The following is a 17594-nucleotide window of genomic DNA, read 5'->3' as shown; positions in this document are numbered from 1 at the left end:
CTGTCAAAAATACCTCATCAAGGCCACATGCACAGGCATTACTATCCGACGGAGGATGAATCGATTCCACGAAGTGCACAAACCACTGGCGCTCTGAGAGCTAATCTTTTTTTCCCTGTTTAAGGGTTAGTTATCACTAAGGAGTAATATTACAAAGAAAGTTTAACTATATTAGGTAAGATTAGCCCTCAGGGATCACTTTTTGTAGAAAATATATAATATTCATATATATAATATTGTGATTACAAGCAATATAACAGGGTGAACTGTATTCCAAAGGCCTTTGTGCTCTTCATTTACCTTCTTTAATAATAAATGGCCAGGATTTTATTAAAACATTCGAGTGGCTTAAAGTTTCAATCAAGCTGTCTTCTCCATTTTCTAACAATGATATAATTTTTGGTTTATTAATGGAAGATGTACATACTTAATTTGTACTGAATATTATTTTCATTTTGGGCAAATTTTATATTCATAAATGTAAGTGCCTTAAAACAAAGCCATTGTTTTCTGTTTTTCAAAACTAAACAGTTTTCTTCCAGTTTTACCAATTTGAACATTTGTCGTGGACGTGGATGATTTTGGACGTACTGTAAATCTGTAAGATTGTTCAAATGTAAAACTGGAAGAAGACTGTTTAGTTTATTGCAGAAACCCTACTGTGTAATTCATTTTCATTTTTTCTTAGTTTATTTTCACTTTCTGCTTCATGGAATCGATTCATCCTCCGTCGGATAGTAATGCCTGTGCATGTGGCCTTGATGAGGTATTTTTGACAGTTGTTTCACACACCGCTCTTTGCGGGCGTAATTTCTCAGGTCGTGTGTTCCAGAGGTGTTGTGAAAACTAGCGTTGTGTCTGTAAACTGTCGTGGACGTAGATTTTGGAATCCAACTCGGACAAAACACAGAATTACATACAATACTTTTAAATTAAGCATGAGTAAATTAAAATTACACACAAATGTCCTGAATTACATACCATTATTTTTGAGAGTTATTTTATTCCATAGAGCAGCAGGCTGTCTGGTGCAATTGTAGCTGAGGGCATTTCGTTATTCAGATTTTAGTAGGATTCTCCATGCTCCATGTTTATTTTCATCTACATTAGCGTTGATTGTTTTTTTTATGAACATGTGTATTATGTGGAAGGTTTTAGTGAACTTCACAAAATTCTATCCTGCAGAGTATTGTACATAAGTTAATGTATCTCTATATCTCGATCAAAGGTTCAGAACTTTTTTTTCCTTTTATATATATATATATGTATGTATATACACGGTGTCAGTGGGGAATATTCGCCCCAGTGCTCTGAATGTGGGCGGGTCATGCACGTGCCTCAGTTTGCATGTGCACGCTGAGGCAGGTAGACACGCATGGTTGATGGATCTCCCTGAATTGAACTTGGGTAGGTCAAGTTTATTTATTCATTTATTTATTTTATTGTATTTTTTGACGCGAGGCTTATTTCCAGTAGTGGGATATGTTTGTTGATTGTCACGAATTTGGAAATGTTTATTTTATATATATTTTTTAAAATATATTTTATATATATACGCGATATTAGTGGATGGCCTCATGGCGCTAGCTCATTAAGTAACGTGTTCTTTCTTTTTTACCCAAGAGCGAGAAGCGAATGTCTGTTCATTGTGAATATTCCCTTATTTCAGGTATGCTGTTTGTTTTATCGTGTTTCATTGCAAATAAAAGGGGATTGGGTTTTCTTGTTTTTTAATTCGTGCTAGTTTGTTGGGAGATGCTGCAAATTAGCGAGGTGAGCCTCGTGGGCAGCACGTGGTGAGTCTCGTGTAGTAGCTATAAAATAATTATATTATATATGTATTATTTTATTTGTTCATGATGGTTATTTTTCTATTACAATATTTCTATTCTACATTCTACCTATGTCTCTATTGTATGAATAATTGATTAGCAAAGAGGTTGTAATAGATATTTATTTTTGTATTGGTTTTATATGCATTTTGTTACTTGTTTTGTATCCGGGTTTGCATGTGCACGCTGAGGCAGGTAGACACGCATGCATGACGGCTCTCCCTAAATTGAACTTGGAGGGAGAATCGAATGCCTGTTCATTGTGAATATTCCCTTATTTCAGATTAAACAGTTCCTGATCTCAGTGTGGTGGCTGTTGTCTTCCTTACATGAAGTGACTGTTTGGAATCTGCTACACAGTCACAACAACCTGGAGCTGAACATGCTCAAAACTGTAAAGATGATGGTAGACTTCAGGAGAAACTACCCTGCTCTTCCCCCACTCGCCATCATGGACACCACTGTGGCTGCAGTGGAGTCATTCAAGTTCCTGGGAACCACCATCTTCCAGAACCTGAAGTGGGACATTCAAATTGACTCCACTATGAAAAAGGGCCAGCAGAGCTTGTACTTCCTTTGTCAACTGAAAAAGTTTAACCTGCCACAGGTGCAGATGACACAGTTCTACTCAGCTGTCATTGAGTCGCTTCTGTGCTCTTCTATAACTGTCTGGTTTGGGTTAGCTGCAAATCAGATATAAGAAGACTGCAAAGGACTGTTAGGACAGCAGAAAGGAACATCTAGACACAAAGACAGTTTTCCCCCCGGCTGCAGTTTAAACAGCTAATACAGGAATTATTACATGTGTTCTGTAATTCATTTCTGTATCTCGTTCTCCATGTGTAATTACTGCCTCTTTCTCAAGTACTATGTAAATACATAAGCATATATCTTTATTTAAACAGCTGTATAAAGTGTGTAGAATGCACAAATCTGCACATAAATCCTCTGTTCCAGATTCATACACATTATTATTACTAATTGTTAAGTTACTATTTAAATGTTTACTGTTCTCATGCCAGATATGTATACACACTATATTGCCAAAAGTATTCGCTCACCTGCCTTGACTCCCATATGAACTTAAGTGACATCCCATTCCTAATCCATAGGGTTCAATATGACGTCGGTCCACCCTTTGCATCTATAACAGCTTCAACTCTTCTGGGAAGGCTGTCCACAAGGTTTAGGAGTGTGTTTATGGGAATTTTTGACCATTCTTCCAGAAGCGCATTTGTGAGGTCACACACTGATGTTGGACGAGAAGGCCTGGCTCTCAGTCTCCGCTCTAATTCATCCCAAAGGTGTTCTATCGGGTTGAGGTCAGGACTCTGTGCAGGCCAGTCAAGTTCATCCACACCAGACTCTGTCCTCCATGTCTTTATGGACCTTGCTTTGGTCACTGGTGCACAGTCATGTTGGAAGAGGAAGGGGCCAGCTCCAAACTGTTCCCACAAAGTTGGGAGCATGGAATTGTCCAAAATGTCTTGGTATGCTGAAGCATTCAGAGTTCCTTTCACTGGAACTAAGGGGCCAAGCCCAGCTCCTGAAAAACAACCCCACACCATAATCCCCCCTCCACCAAACTTTACACTTGGCACAATGCAGTCAGACAAGTACCGTTCTCCTGGCAACCGCCAAACCCAGACTCGTCCATCAGATTGCCAGATGGAGAAGCGCGATTCGTCACTCCAGAGAACGCGTCTCCACTGCTCTAGAGTCCAGTGGCGGCGTGCTTTACACCACTGCATCCGACGCTTTGCATTGCACTTGGTGATGTATGGCTTGGATGCAGCTGCTCGGCCATGGAAACCCATTCCATGAAGCTCTCTGCGCACTGTTCTTGAGCTAATCTGAAGGCCACATGAAGTTTGGAGGTCTGTAGCGATTGACTCTGCAGAAAGTTGGCGACCTCTTCGCACTATGCGCCTCAGCATCCGCTGACCCCGCTCCGTCAGTTTACGTGGCCTACCACTTCGTGGCTGAGTTGCTGTCGTTCCCAAACACTTCCACGTTCTTATAATACAGCTGACAGTTGACTGTGGAATATTTAGGAGCGAGGAAATTTCACGACTGGATTTGTTGCACAGGTGGCATCCTATCACAGTTCCACGCTGGAATTCACTGAGCTCCTGAGAGCGACCCATTCTTTCACAAATGTTTGTAAAAACAGTCTGCATGCCTAGGTGCTTGATTTTATACACCTGTGGCCATGGAAGTGATTGGAACACCTGATTCTGATTATTTGGATGGGTGAGTGAATACTTTTGGCAATATAGTATATGTACAGTAACTCACAGAAGTGAGTACACCACTCTAATGTCAGCAAACATATCTTCTCAAATGACAATACTATAGAAATAAAACTTAGATATATTTTAGAGTAGTCAATGTGCAGCTTGTATAGCAGTATAGATTTCCTCTCCTCTGAAAATAACTCAACATACAGCCATTATTGTCAAAATAGGTGGCAACAGAAGTGAGTACACTCTAAGTGATAAAAGCTGTACACTGTTTAATGCAAAGTCACATGTCCAATTCATCATTCATGTTTTTGTCAGCTTGATAGTACCATACAAATTTGTGTAATCTTATATTAGAGCATCTAAAATTTGGTGCTTTAAGTACAATTCAATCATACTGACCACTGGATGATCAACATGGCACATTTACATTTACATTTCTGGCATTTGGCAGACGCTCTTATCCAGAGCGACATACAAAAGTGCTTTAAGTCTCTATTATTGAAAACATTAACACTGGTTCAATAGGTTACAGACTTTATTTATTTATTTATTTTTATATAACAATACATAAACAGGGAAAGATAAGTGCTAGTTAAAGTGCTTCAGGAAAAGGTAGGTCTTAAGACGTCGTTTGAAGACAGTCAGAGACTCTGCTGTACGGACATCTAGGGGAAGTTCATTCCACCACCTCGGTGCCAGAACAGAGAAGAGTCTAGATGAATACCTACCTTTTACCCTGAGAGATGGTGGGACCAGTCGAGCAGTGCTAGTGGATCGGAGGGAGTGAGGGTCAGTGCGAGGAGTAATAAGATCTTTGAGGTCAGATGGTGCTGGACCATTCTTGGCTTTGTAGGCAAGCATCAGTGTTTTGAATCTGATGCGTGCAGCTACCGGAAGCCAGTGGAGGGACCGCAGCAGTGGGGTGGTGTGGGAGAACTTAGGCACGTTGAAAACAAGCCGTGCAGCTGCATTTTGGATCATTTACAGTGGACGAATTGCATTATGAGGAAGACCTGCCAGTAAAGAGTTACAGTAGTCCAGCCTCGAAATAACCAGAGACTGAACAAGCATTTGAGTAGCCTGTGTGGATAGGAATGGTCGAATCCTTCTAATATTGTACAGAAGAAACCGACATGAGTGTCTCACATTGGCAACATGGGAGGAAGGACAGTTGATTGTCCATGGTTACCCCAAGGTTGCGAGCAGTGGCTGAAGGGGAGATCATTGAGTTCAGAGATAATGCAAGATCCTGGGCTGGGGATGAATCACCTGGGATGACCAGCAGTTCAGTTTTACTGGGATTGCACCTCATGGCAAAGAAATTTCGGAGGATTTGAGAACTAGAATTACTCCACAAACATGGGTTAGGCTACAAGGAGCCTCGTGCTGTGCGTCAGGTGCAGAAGCTGGCTTTAAAAACAGACGCATGAGTGCTGCCAGCATTGCTTTAGAGGTTGCAGAAGCGGGTGGTCAGCTCGTCAGTGCTCAGGCCATACACTGCACACTGCAACAAGTTGGTTTGCATGGCCATCATCCCAGAAGCAAGCCTATTTTGAAGCTGGCTCACAAGAAAGCCCGCTAACAGTTTGCTGAAGACAACCTGTCCAAGAGCATGAATTACTGGAACCATGTCGTGTGGTCTGATGGGACTAAGAAACTTGTTGGGGTCAGATGGTATCCAGCATGTGTGGTGATGCCCTGGTGAGGAGTACCAAGAAAATGGTCTCTTGCGTACAGTTAAGCATGGTGATGGTAGCATCATGGTCTGGTTCTACATGAGTGCTGCTGGTACTAGGGGGCTGCGGTTCATTGAGGGAAACATGGATTCCAGCATGTACTGTGACATTCTGAAGCAGAACATGATGCCCTCCCTTCAAAAACTGGGCCAAATAGTAGTTTTCCAACATGATAATGAACCCAAACACACCGCCAAGATGACAACTGTCTTGCTGAGGAAGCTGAAGGTGAAGGTGATGGAGTGGCCAAGTATGTCTCCAGACCTGAACCCTATTAAGCATCTGTGGGGCATCCTCAAGCGAAAGGTGGAGAAGCGCCATGTGTCTAACATCCAGCAGCTTTGGTGAATTCAGTGTGCAGCTCTGGTGAATTCCATGCCCAGGAGCATTAAGGCCATGCTAGATAACAATGGTGCTCACACAAAATATTGACACTTTGGACACAGTTTGGACATGTTCACTTAGAGTGTCCTTACTTTTGTTGCCACCTATTTTGACAATAATAACTGTATGTTGAGTTATTTTCAGAGGACAGGAAATCTATACTGCTATACAAGCTGCACATTGACTATACTAAAATATATTTAAGTTTCATTTCTATAGTATTGTCATTTGAGAAGATATACTAAAATGTTTGCTGAAATTAGAGGGGTGTACTCACTTTTGTGAGATATTGTATGTACACCTCCATCTCACGTGACTCACTAAAGTAAAATGGCAGCTAAAGGACTGTTTTTATAATATCTATAAATAATCCCTATCATTTTGTGCTAAATAACTTAATGACTGTCTTCCTTCTCAGTGAATTTTGTTTAATGTTACTGTTAAAATTACAAAAGAAAACTACACTACATGACCAAGATCATGTGGACACTCCTGTAATGGAAGGAACCACTGAAGTTTGTAGGGCCTAAACATCTCTCCTTACTTGTTCCTCACACTACCGAGTTCCAAACAGCTGCTAGCAGCAAAGATGTTCAACAAACTTTTAACTGTGATTTTCTGGTGCACATGTAGGATACTAGAAAACATTCGGTCATTTCACAGTGCATGCCAGATGAAAATATTCTGCTTGTAAAACCAAACTAACAATGAAACATCGCAATAAGAAACAGAATACTTACTTAATTTTCTGAAATTTACAGTGTGAGTCTTCCATCAGAGCCGAGAGCTTCTCCACTCCTGAGTCTCCTGTTTCCTTCCTGCTCAGATCCAGCTCTTTTAGGAGTAAAGAGTTTTCATCTACAACTGAATTTAGCCAATCACAGGCCTCCTGTGCAGCAGAGCTTTTCAACAACCTGCAACAACAATAATAATAACAATAATAATAATAATGACCAATGAAATAAATACTAAATTGCAGTCAGTTATTCATCCAATTTGCTCAAAGTTCTTTAAAGTAATTTATTATGAATATTATGGAATGATTTTTGCTTGTTTGAAGAATCACCTAAGTGTCTGCAGTTTGTAATTTGGATTATTTTGGATATCATCAAGCTTTTTCACTCCTGATGCTCCAGGGTCGTTCCCTCTGAGATCCAGCTCTATCAGGTGAGATGATTTCAGAGCTTCAGACAGAGCAGTGTATCCTTCCTCTGTTATACTGCAGTCTGAAAGTCTAAAGAAAAATAGTAATTAGTTAATTTATTTAATCATAGAACCATTTCCAACAAACAGTGTTTTAAAGAAATAAACAAACTGACCCTAACTCAGTCCTGGCCAGTTCTCACCCATCCTACACACAGCTACCAACCAGTGAGGGCAAAGACTATCAGATTCTCCTCATGTATCCTTACTTTTCAAATTTTTTAAAGTCATCCTTACATCGCAAGGCAGTGTAACAGATGAGAATAAAGGTATAAAAAGACCTCTTACACATACAGTATGTAATAGTTTATAAAGAGCTAATTTAATTACTAATTAAAAACCATTAATTTCATAGATAATCCTGTACATTATAATATTAATATTTCTGATCAGCATTCCCTTTTGAGAGACTAAATTAATTTCACTAATTTCATCTTCAAAATAATCAACCTGCATACTAGATCCCTTACCCACATGTTTCTTTAAACAGATAATACCAGTAGCTACTGAACCCCTTCTAAAAACAATAAATTCTTCCCTTAGCACTGACTATGTACCTAAATCTTTAAACAAGTGTTTATCAAACCCCTGATAAAAAAAAAATGCTGGCCAATATCAAACCTGCCCTTTATCTCCAAGATCCTACAAAAGGCTGTAACACAGCAGTTGTGTTAATACTTACATAGGAATAACATTCATGAAATGTATCAGTCAGGATTTAGTCAGGATTTAGACCTCATAACATGTTGCTGGTGTTAAAGGAAAAGCCCTCTTCTGGCTCAGGTCTTATCTGACTGACCATTATCAGTGTGTAGATCTAGATGGTGACATCTCTATGCATACCAAGGTTATGTTCAGTGTTTCGCAAGGTTATGTTTTAGGCCCACTGCTTCTCTCCTTGTATATGCTACCCCTTGGTGCAATTATTCACAGAAGGAACTGAACATATATTAAGATTTCTAGCTACAAATGTGCCAAAAATGGCTGAATAGAAAGTTTATACTAAAATGTATGATGGCTAAGAATATTGACTGTATTGTGTAAACAGGTCAGATTAAACAAGTTTACAAATCATATATAAAAATGATGAATCACAGCAGAGGGAAAATACATCTTATTTCTGCTCCCAAAGTCCAAACATTCAGCTTAACACAGTAAATCCCTGAAACAAGCAACAACAAAGCATGAGTGTGTATTGTTACTGAGTATATTCAGAATGAACACACACACTCAAGCAGAAGATTCTCTACACACTCCAATTACTGCGAATTCGATTCAATTCCCAGCATCCTGTCTTCTCTGTGAATGATCGGCTCACTAGCATTGTTTTTACACTCAGATCAGGTGCATTAATGATCATTTTAAATAACAAAATCCATGTTTTACATTCACTTGGCAAGTACAGCACCTCTCCATGTAGACGTCTATAAAACACTGTATGGAAGAGATTTTATAGTAGCAGTGGTAATGTGGTGCTGCTTATACAGGTGTATATCACTGTACCTTAATATCTTCAGATTACAGCATGGATTCTTGAGTCCTTTAGATAATTCCATCACACCTGAATTCTGTAGGCTGTTTTCACTCAGGTCCAACTCAGTTAGAAAACAGAGCGGAGAACTGAGAACTTCTGCCAGAGTTATACAGCTTTCCATCATTAGACCACATTTAATAAGCCTAGAAGGAAAAAAAATAGATGAGATACTACTTTCATCAACATTTTTGTCTAATTCTTAATTAATTATCTATAGATACAGAGCTCTTGATGTTTCACTTCACTAAGACCAATTTCAACATGAAGGTTAAAATCTAAATAATCCATAAAGGTTAATTTATATTCTACTAATATAAATTATTATAATAATAATTATTCAACTTATTTTAATAGTAATAATAATAATAATAATAATAATAATAATAATAACAATAATAATAATATTTTTTTATTTCAGTGTCTGTACCACTTATCCAATCTATCCTCAGGTCACGGGGAGCCTGTACCTATCTCAGGTGTCATTGGGCATCAAGGCAGGATACACCCTGGATGGAGTGCCAACCCATCGCAGGACACACACACACACACACACACACACACTCATTCACTCACACAATCACACAGTATGGGCAAATTAGAAACTGCAGTCAGCCTAGAAGCATGTACTGGACTGTGGGAGGAAACCGGAGGGAACCCAGGACGCTGGAGGTGTGAGGGGAACATGCTAATCACTAAGCCACTGTGCTGCCTATAATAATAATAATAATAATAATAATAATAATAATAATAATAATAATAATAGTTTAATGTACACACATCAGTGTCTCAGCTCTGCAGTGTGAATCCTTCAGTAGAACAGAGAGCTGCTTCACTCCTGAGTCTCCTTTTATTTTTCCACTCAGATTCAGATCTGTCTGTAATAAAGGGTTTGTATCTAGAACTTTATTCAGATGTTTAAAAGCTTCTTCTGCTTCAGGACTTTTCAACAATCTATAAGGAGAGAAAAAAGTCTCATTAATAATTTTATATTAAATATATCTTCCTATAGTATTTTGGTCTAATCAAATAGTTAATAAATTCATAATTCATAAATAAAGTGAAAATTGACAAATTTTTATGTTTACATAAATTGTTATAATTTCCTCACCTCAGTGTGTTCAGTGTACAGTCTGGATCCTGTAGTAAATCAGTGAGCAGCTTCACTCCTGATGCTCCAGGGTCGTTCCCTCTGAGATCCAGCTCTATCAGGTGAGATGATTTCAGAGCTTCAGCCAGAGCAGTGTATCCTTCCTCTGTTATACTGCAGTCTGAAAGTCTGAAGAGGACACAGATCTGTTATTATTTAATCATGAAAATAAGATCACAGCATTAAAACATTTTCTATTTTGTAGTACTTAATTTGGCTTTAATATATACACTTCTGAATACAATTCTAAATTCTCCATACATACAAAATATTTTTTACTTGGCCTTTAACTGTGATTATGTTTTTAAACTGAAGCTGTATAAGATATTGCCTACTTATGTACTCCATTTGACATTTGACACTGTTTACTTATTTGCCTTGCACCTACATTATTTGCTTGATATCAATTTAATTACACTTATAACTGTGTTTGTCTGTGGTTCTTTTTAAAATCATGTCCTTTCTTGTTTGACTTATAAAGAAACATAGAGGATATTTATATATTCATTATCTCAGATTTTGTTTGGTAGTTTGGTTGCAGATCACAATCAGAATAAAAATGAAGATAAAGAATGTTTTCTTTAGAAATTTAAACGAGATTGTTCACTTCATTTAAAGTCACAGGGAGATACATAAGCAACCAATTTAGTAAAATCCTCTTAACAGAAAAGATGAACTGACCTGAGTGTCTCCAGTTCACAGTTTGGACTCTTCAGTCCAGCACAAAGCAGCTTCACTCCTGAGTCCTCCAGAGGATTACTGCTCAGATCCACCTCAGTCAGCTTGGAGGATTCTGAGCTGAGAACTGTGTGTAAAATCGAGCAGCTTCTCTCTGTCAGGTTACACTCACTGAGACTGAAAGGAGAAAATGAAAGTGTTCATAGTGCTGACAGACCTAGGAGTCCAGGAGACCTGAGGAATTCCTCACTTCCATCTCAGGAACTTCCATCTGAATCTCGGAGATAATGCTGAATGTGTCCTACACAACACCTCCATCTCACATGACAAAGGACTGTTTTTATAATATCTATAAATAATCCCTATCATTTTGTGCTAAATAACTTAATGACTGTCTTCCTTCTCAGTGAATACTGTTTAATGTTACTGTTAAAATTACAAAAGAAAACTACACTACATGACCAAGATCATGTGGACACTCCTGTAATGGAAGGAACCACTGAAGTTTGTAGGGCCTAAACATCTCTCCTTACTTGTTCCTCACACTACCGAGTTCCAAACAGCTGCTAGCAGCAAAGATGTTCAACAAACTTTTAACTGTGATTTTCTGGTGCACATGTAGGATACTAGAAAACATTCGGTCATTTCACAGTGCATGCCAGATGAAAATATTCTGCTTGTAAAACCAAACTAACAATGAAACATCGCAATAAGAAACAGAATACTTACTTAATTTTCTGAAATTTACAGTGTGAGTCTTCCATCAGAGCCGAGAGCTTCTCCACTCCTGAGTCTCCTGTTTCCTTCCTGCTCAGATCCAGCTCTTTTAGGAGTAAAGAGTTTTCATCTACAACTGAATTTAGCCAATCACAGGCCTCCTGTGCAGCAGAGCTTTTCAACAACCTGCAAAAACATATCAAAATAATAATAATGACCAATGAAATGAATACTAAATTGCAGTCCATTATTAAGTTCATCCAATATGCTTAAAGTTCTTTCAAGCAATCATTTATGAATATTTATAAAATGATTTTTGCTTGCTTGAAAAATCACCTAAGTGTCTCCAGTTTGTAATTTGGATTATTTTGGATATCATCAAGCTTTTTCACTCCTGATGCTCCAGGGTCGTTCCCTCTGAGATCCAGCTCTATCAGGTGAGATGATTTCAGAGCTTCAGCCAGAGCAGTGTATCCTTCCTCTGTTATACTGCAGTCTGAAAGTCTGGACAAAAGTAGTATTAAGTTAATTTATTTAACCACAAAACTATTTCCACTAACCACTGTGTTTTTAAGAAAGAAATTAAATAGCCAAAGCAAAAAAAACAAACAAACAAATAATTGCTTTTCATCCTAACTCAGTCTTGGCCAGATCTCACCTATCCTACACACAGCTACCAACCAGGGAGGACAAAGACGATCAGATGCTCATCATGCTACCTTCTAGGGGGTGGCATAACACACTCAGAGTGAAACAGAATCTAGCCACTTCTGCATGAATGAGCTAGCAGATGCTCATCACTGGCTAGTGTCACTCTGATGATAGAGGAGCGAGAGAGAGAGTATAGCACCCCTCCCTCCCTGAGATCATGGCCAATCTCACAATTTCTGGATGATAGTGTAAACACGTTTCTGTTGACCACTTTGGAGTCAAGCCAAGGTAAATCACAAAATGAATTTTGTGGGGATGTTTCCCATTTTGGTCATTTTCTAGAGGAAGGGCGTGTGCTAATACATGCATTTGTGAAGCTAACTTTCACAGGGCCGTGTGTAACGTCCCGTCAGACGTAGGAGTATTAGAATCCATACGCGGATTGGGGTTGAGGGCCAAAGGCTAAGATCTTGGTCGAGGTCACGGAAAAAGCAGGGTCAAAACCAGAAAGCTAAGATGAAACAGTCAAAACCAAAACGCTAGTCCAGAAAACGAAGTCAGAAGAAAACAAGCAGGGTCATACACAAGGAAGCGAGACAATCGATAAATCAAGGCTTGGCAGGTAACACTAGGGAAACAATGCTTCGCGATGTGACTGAGATAGCGTGCTGCTTTTATACGTCACTGAACCGGAAGTGGGCAGAAACAGTTAATATTCGGGCGATGGCTCCCTCTGGTGTTCAGGCCTCGTGACACAGTGTAACACACTTGAACAAAGGTTTAAAAAGTGCCCTCTTACACATAGATAGATAGATAGATAGATAGATAGATAGATAGATAGATAGATAGATAGATAGATAGATAGATAGATAGATAGATAGATAGATAGATAGACAGATAGATAGATAGATAGATACTTTATTCATCCCAATGGGAAATTTGCAAAATGTGGAAGGAAAGCCTTCTGAGCTACAAAAAAATCTCTTAGTGCTGCTAGATTAGCGTAGCACTCCACCATAATCAAATATAACAAAAATAATCCATTTTTATTAAATAATGTAACTAAATTAAATAGGAGTAAAACCACTGTAGAAAAGTGCACACCATCAACATGCAGCAGCACTGACTTCATAAATTATTTCAATGGAAAAACTGATAACATCAGACAGAAAATACAGACTATTAATTTAAAAACCAACAATCTAAAAGATAATCCTGTAGATTATAATATGAATGTTTCTTATCAGCACTTAGAATGTTTCACTCCCTTTTGAGGAACTGATTTAATTTCCAGATAGTGACTACTCTATGCAAACCAAGGTTATGTTCGGTGTTCCACAAGGTTCTGTTTTAGGCCCACTGCTTTTCTCCCTATATATGCCACCCCTTGGTGCAATTATTCGTAAACATGGTATTAGCTTCCACTGTTATGCCGACGACACACAGCTATATGTTTCAGCTAAATCAGATGAGAGACACCAGCTTATTAAGATAGAAGAATGTGTAAAGGACATTAGACATTGGATGGCCACTAACTTCCTCCTGCTTAATTTGGACAAGACAGAGGTGCTAGTACTAGGACCACAGGCAGCTAGAAGTGAGCTTTCTGATTACAGAGTAACGGTGGATGGTCTTTCAGTTTCATCTTGTCCAGCAGTAAAAGATCTTGGTGTGATTATTGACTCTGGTCTTTGGTTTGAAGCTCATCTAGATAATATCACTAGCGTAGCCTTCTTCCATCTCAGAAATATTGCCAAGATAAGAAATATGATGTCACTTCATGATGCAGAAAATCTGGTTCGTGCTTTTGTTACCTCTAGGTTGGATTAGTGTAATGTCTTACTGTCTGGATGTTCCAGTAGGAGCAGGAACAAGCTCCAGTTAGTCCAGAATGCAGCAGCTAGAGTCCTAACTAGAACCAGAAGATATGAACACATCACTCCTATTTTATCCACACTACATTGGCTCCCAGTCAAATTTCACATTGATTATAAAATACTGTTACTGACCTATAAAGCACTAAATGGTCCAGCCCTCCAATTATTGTTCGGGATTCAGACACAGTCTCAGTGTATAAGTCCGAACTGAAGACACATTTGTTTAGTTTAAGCTTTCACTGTATAGTTTTTCTTAGGTAAAGAAGCAGATCTGGAAGGTTTATGGGCATAGCATGTATAATGAAGTGAGATGTTTGGATGCTGTCACTTTACCACCGTCATATGCTCACTCAGGTTTGCTGACTGTGTAGTGGTTGGACGCTTTATGTCCCAGGAAGCCTTCATGTCTGTCACCTTCTGGCTCTCCCTTTTAGTTATGCTGTCATAGCTAGTCTTATTGGAGTCCCTGCCTGTACTTTACACATAATCTACATTGTCTTTAACCATCACATGATCACAGCATGAGTTCCATGTGTGACTGCTTCTTCTTTCTTCTTTCACCCTACCCCTGGTTGGAGCATCATCACATGGTGGGGATATACACTCTGCTGGGGATATATCTGCATGAACAGCCCATGACGCATGGGACTGCTGTGGACAGAACCATTTGAAGACCATCACGCCATCTTTGAATTGCCATTGTGTCAGTCAGCTTTGTGCTCGCGCCTTCATTCCTGAACGTTTGAGGCAGAAGAGGCAAAGGCTTCCTCTGGTGGTTTGCAGGCCATGATGTTACAGTTATAAATACATAATTCTTATATTAGTCTAATTACAGAAAATATTCTATTAGATATTGCCTGGCAAACATAATGCTGCATTTTCATGATTTTGATTTTTATACCTGCTCTACTTCTGGTCACTGGTTAAACCCCTTCCTTTTCCATTTCAGAGAGAGCCAGAAGGAAGTTGTGTAAACAAGCCAGATTAAACAAATTTACAAGTCATATATAAAAATGACAAATCACAGCAGTGGGAACATGTTTCTAATTTCTGCTCTCAAAGTCCAAACATTCAGCTTAACACAGTAAATCCCTGAAACAAGCAACAACAAAGCATGAGTGTGTATTGTTACTGAGTATATTCAGTATGAACACACACACTCACAAACAGAAGATTCTCTACATCTATAAAACACTGTATGGAAGAGATTTTATAGTAGCAGTGGTAATGTGGTGCTGCTTATACAGGTGTATATCACTGTACCTTAATATCTTCAGATTACAGCATGGATCCTTGAGTCCTTTAGATAATTCCATCACACCTGAATTCTGTAGGCTGTTTTCACTCAGGTCCAACTCAGTTAGAAAACAGAGCGGAGAACTGAGAACTTCTGCCAGAGTTATACAGCTTTCCATCATTAGACCACATTTAATAAGCCTAGAAGGAAAAAAATCAGATGAGATACTACTTTCATCAACATTTTTGTCTAATTCTTAATTAATTATCTATAGATACAGAGCTCTTACTGTGTGGCTGTAAGACTATCCTTATCTATTCTCTTTTCACATGATGTTTCACTTTACTAAGGCCAATTTTAACATGAAGGCTAAAATCTAAATAATCCCTAAAGGTTAACTTATATTTTACTGTAAAATAATAATAATAATAATAATAATAATAATAATAATAATAATAATAATAGTTTAATGTACACACATCAGTGTCTCAGCTCTGCAGTGTGAATCCTTCAGTAGAGCAGAGAGCTGCTTCACTCCTGAGTCTCCTTTTATTTTTCCACTCAGATTCAGATCTGTCTGTAATAAAGGGTTTGTATCTAGAACTTTATTCAGATGTTTAAAAGCTTCTTCTGCTTCAGGACCTTTCAACAATCTATAAGGAGAGAAAAAAAATTATCATTAGAAATTTCATATTGAATATACCTTACTATAGTGTTTTGGTCTAATCAAATAGTAATAAAATACATTTACTTGTTAATAAATTAATAATTCATAAATGAACTGAAGTGAACAGTTAATTCACAAATATATTTTTTAATTGTTATAATTTCCTCACCTCAGTGTGTTCAGTGTACAGTCTGGATCCTGTAGTAAATCAGTGAGCAGCTTCACTCCTGATGCTCCAGGGTCGTTCCCTCTGAGATCCAGCTCTATCAGGTGAGATGATTTCAGAGCTTCAGCCAGAGCAGTGTATCCTTCCTCTGTTATACTGCAGTCTGAAAGTCTGAAGAGAGAACATTGTGTGGTATTATTGATACCCTGATGTCTGATAAAACCTTAATATTGTATTATTTTAAGCATCTATGTAGTATGTAATACCAAGAAGATTAAAGTTCTATATGTTCTACATGAAGCCTGTGTTTGTATTCTACATGTAAAGTCACAATCTCTTATGTAAAAGTTAAAGAGCAGAAGCAGAAGCTCACCTCAGTATCTGCAGGTTACAGGACTGATGTTGCAGCAGTGCACAAAGCTTCTGCACTCCAGAGTTTCCAAATTTATTCTCACTCAGATCCATCTCTCTTATGTGTGCAGGATTTGAATGAAAAGATGAAGTCAAAGCAGAACAGCCTTCTTCTGTAATACTACAGTCCTTTAGCCTACAGAGAACCAGAAACAGTGGAAAGAAAATCTTCACTTTAAGTAACATTTTATTGTGGGGTTCATCTGAGAATGAGTTTATATGAATCACACAATGATCATATTTAAGAAGAAATATCAACAAGGTAGAAAAATATTACAAATATTATATTAGAAATAACAAGTAAGTATATAAACATGTAAGTGACATACATCAGTGTCTCAGTTCTGCAGTGTGGATCCTTCAGTAGAGCAGAGAGCTGCTTCACTCCTGAGTCTCCTTTTATTTTTCCACTCAGATCCAGTTCTCTCTGCAGTAAGGGGTTTTTACCCAGAACCTCAGTCAGAGAATCACAGGCCTTCACTGCATCAGGACTTTTTAACAAGCTGTAAGAAGAGAAATTCTTAACAGTTTTAACTATAACTGTTTTATTTTGGTCTAATTAACATTTCCTTAAACATTTCTTTACATTAACTGTTATAATTTGCTGACCTCAGTGTGTTCAGTGTACAGTCTGGATCCTGTAGTAAATCAGTGAGCAGCTTCACTCCTGATGCTCCAGGGTCGTTCCCTCTGAGATCCAGCTCTATCAGGTGAGATGATTTCAGAGCTTCAGCCAGAGCAGTGTATCCTTCCTCTGTTATACTGCAGTCTGAAAGTCTGAAGAGGACACAGATCTGTTATTATTTAATCATGAAAATAAGATCACAGCATTAAAACATTTTCTATTTTGTAGTACTTAATTTGGCTTTAATATATACACTTCTGAATACAATTCTAAATTCTCCATACATACAAAATATTTTTTACTTGGCCTTTAACTGTGATTATGTTTTTAAACTGAAGCTGTATAAGATATTGCCTACTTATGTACTCCATTTGACATTTGACACTGTTTACTTATTTGCTTTGCACCTAAATTATTTGCTTGATATCAATTTAATTACACTTATAACTGTGTTTGTCTGTGGTTCTTTTTAAAATCATGTCC

The 17594-nt window shown here is 38.2% G+C and overlaps 1 protein-coding gene across 1 annotated transcript in view; it reads right to left on the bottom strand.

The window, feature by feature from the left end:
* The window catches only part of LOC131351571 (uncharacterized), a 103557-nt gene that overhangs the window by 21299 nt on the left and 64664 nt on the right, over positions 1 to 17594 (bottom strand). Inside the window, exons 55-68 of the mRNA XM_058386990.1 lie at positions 17096 to 17263; positions 16816 to 16989; positions 16449 to 16622; positions 16079 to 16246; positions 15722 to 15895; positions 15269 to 15442; positions 11814 to 11981; positions 11490 to 11663; positions 10764 to 10937; positions 10044 to 10211; positions 9713 to 9886; positions 8905 to 9078; positions 7265 to 7432; positions 6939 to 7112 (exon numbers count right to left, since the gene is read on the bottom strand). Of these exons, the coding sequence (XP_058242973.1) occupies positions 6939 to 7112; positions 7265 to 7432; positions 8905 to 9078; positions 9713 to 9886; positions 10044 to 10211; positions 10764 to 10937; positions 11490 to 11663; positions 11814 to 11981; positions 15269 to 15442; positions 15722 to 15895; positions 16079 to 16246; positions 16449 to 16622; positions 16816 to 16989; positions 17096 to 17263 (2406 nt within the window). The remainder of the gene's footprint in view (positions 1 to 6938; positions 7113 to 7264; positions 7433 to 8904; positions 9079 to 9712; positions 9887 to 10043; positions 10212 to 10763; positions 10938 to 11489; positions 11664 to 11813; positions 11982 to 15268; positions 15443 to 15721; positions 15896 to 16078; positions 16247 to 16448; positions 16623 to 16815; positions 16990 to 17095; positions 17264 to 17594) is intronic.

This window comes from Hemibagrus wyckioides, linkage group LG04 (assembly GCF_019097595.1).
Source record: "Hemibagrus wyckioides isolate EC202008001 linkage group LG04, SWU_Hwy_1.0, whole genome shotgun sequence".
Taxonomy (NCBI): Eukaryota; Metazoa; Chordata; class Actinopteri; order Siluriformes; family Bagridae; genus Hemibagrus; species Hemibagrus wyckioides.
This window is presented reverse-complemented; position numbering and strand designations above follow the sequence as displayed.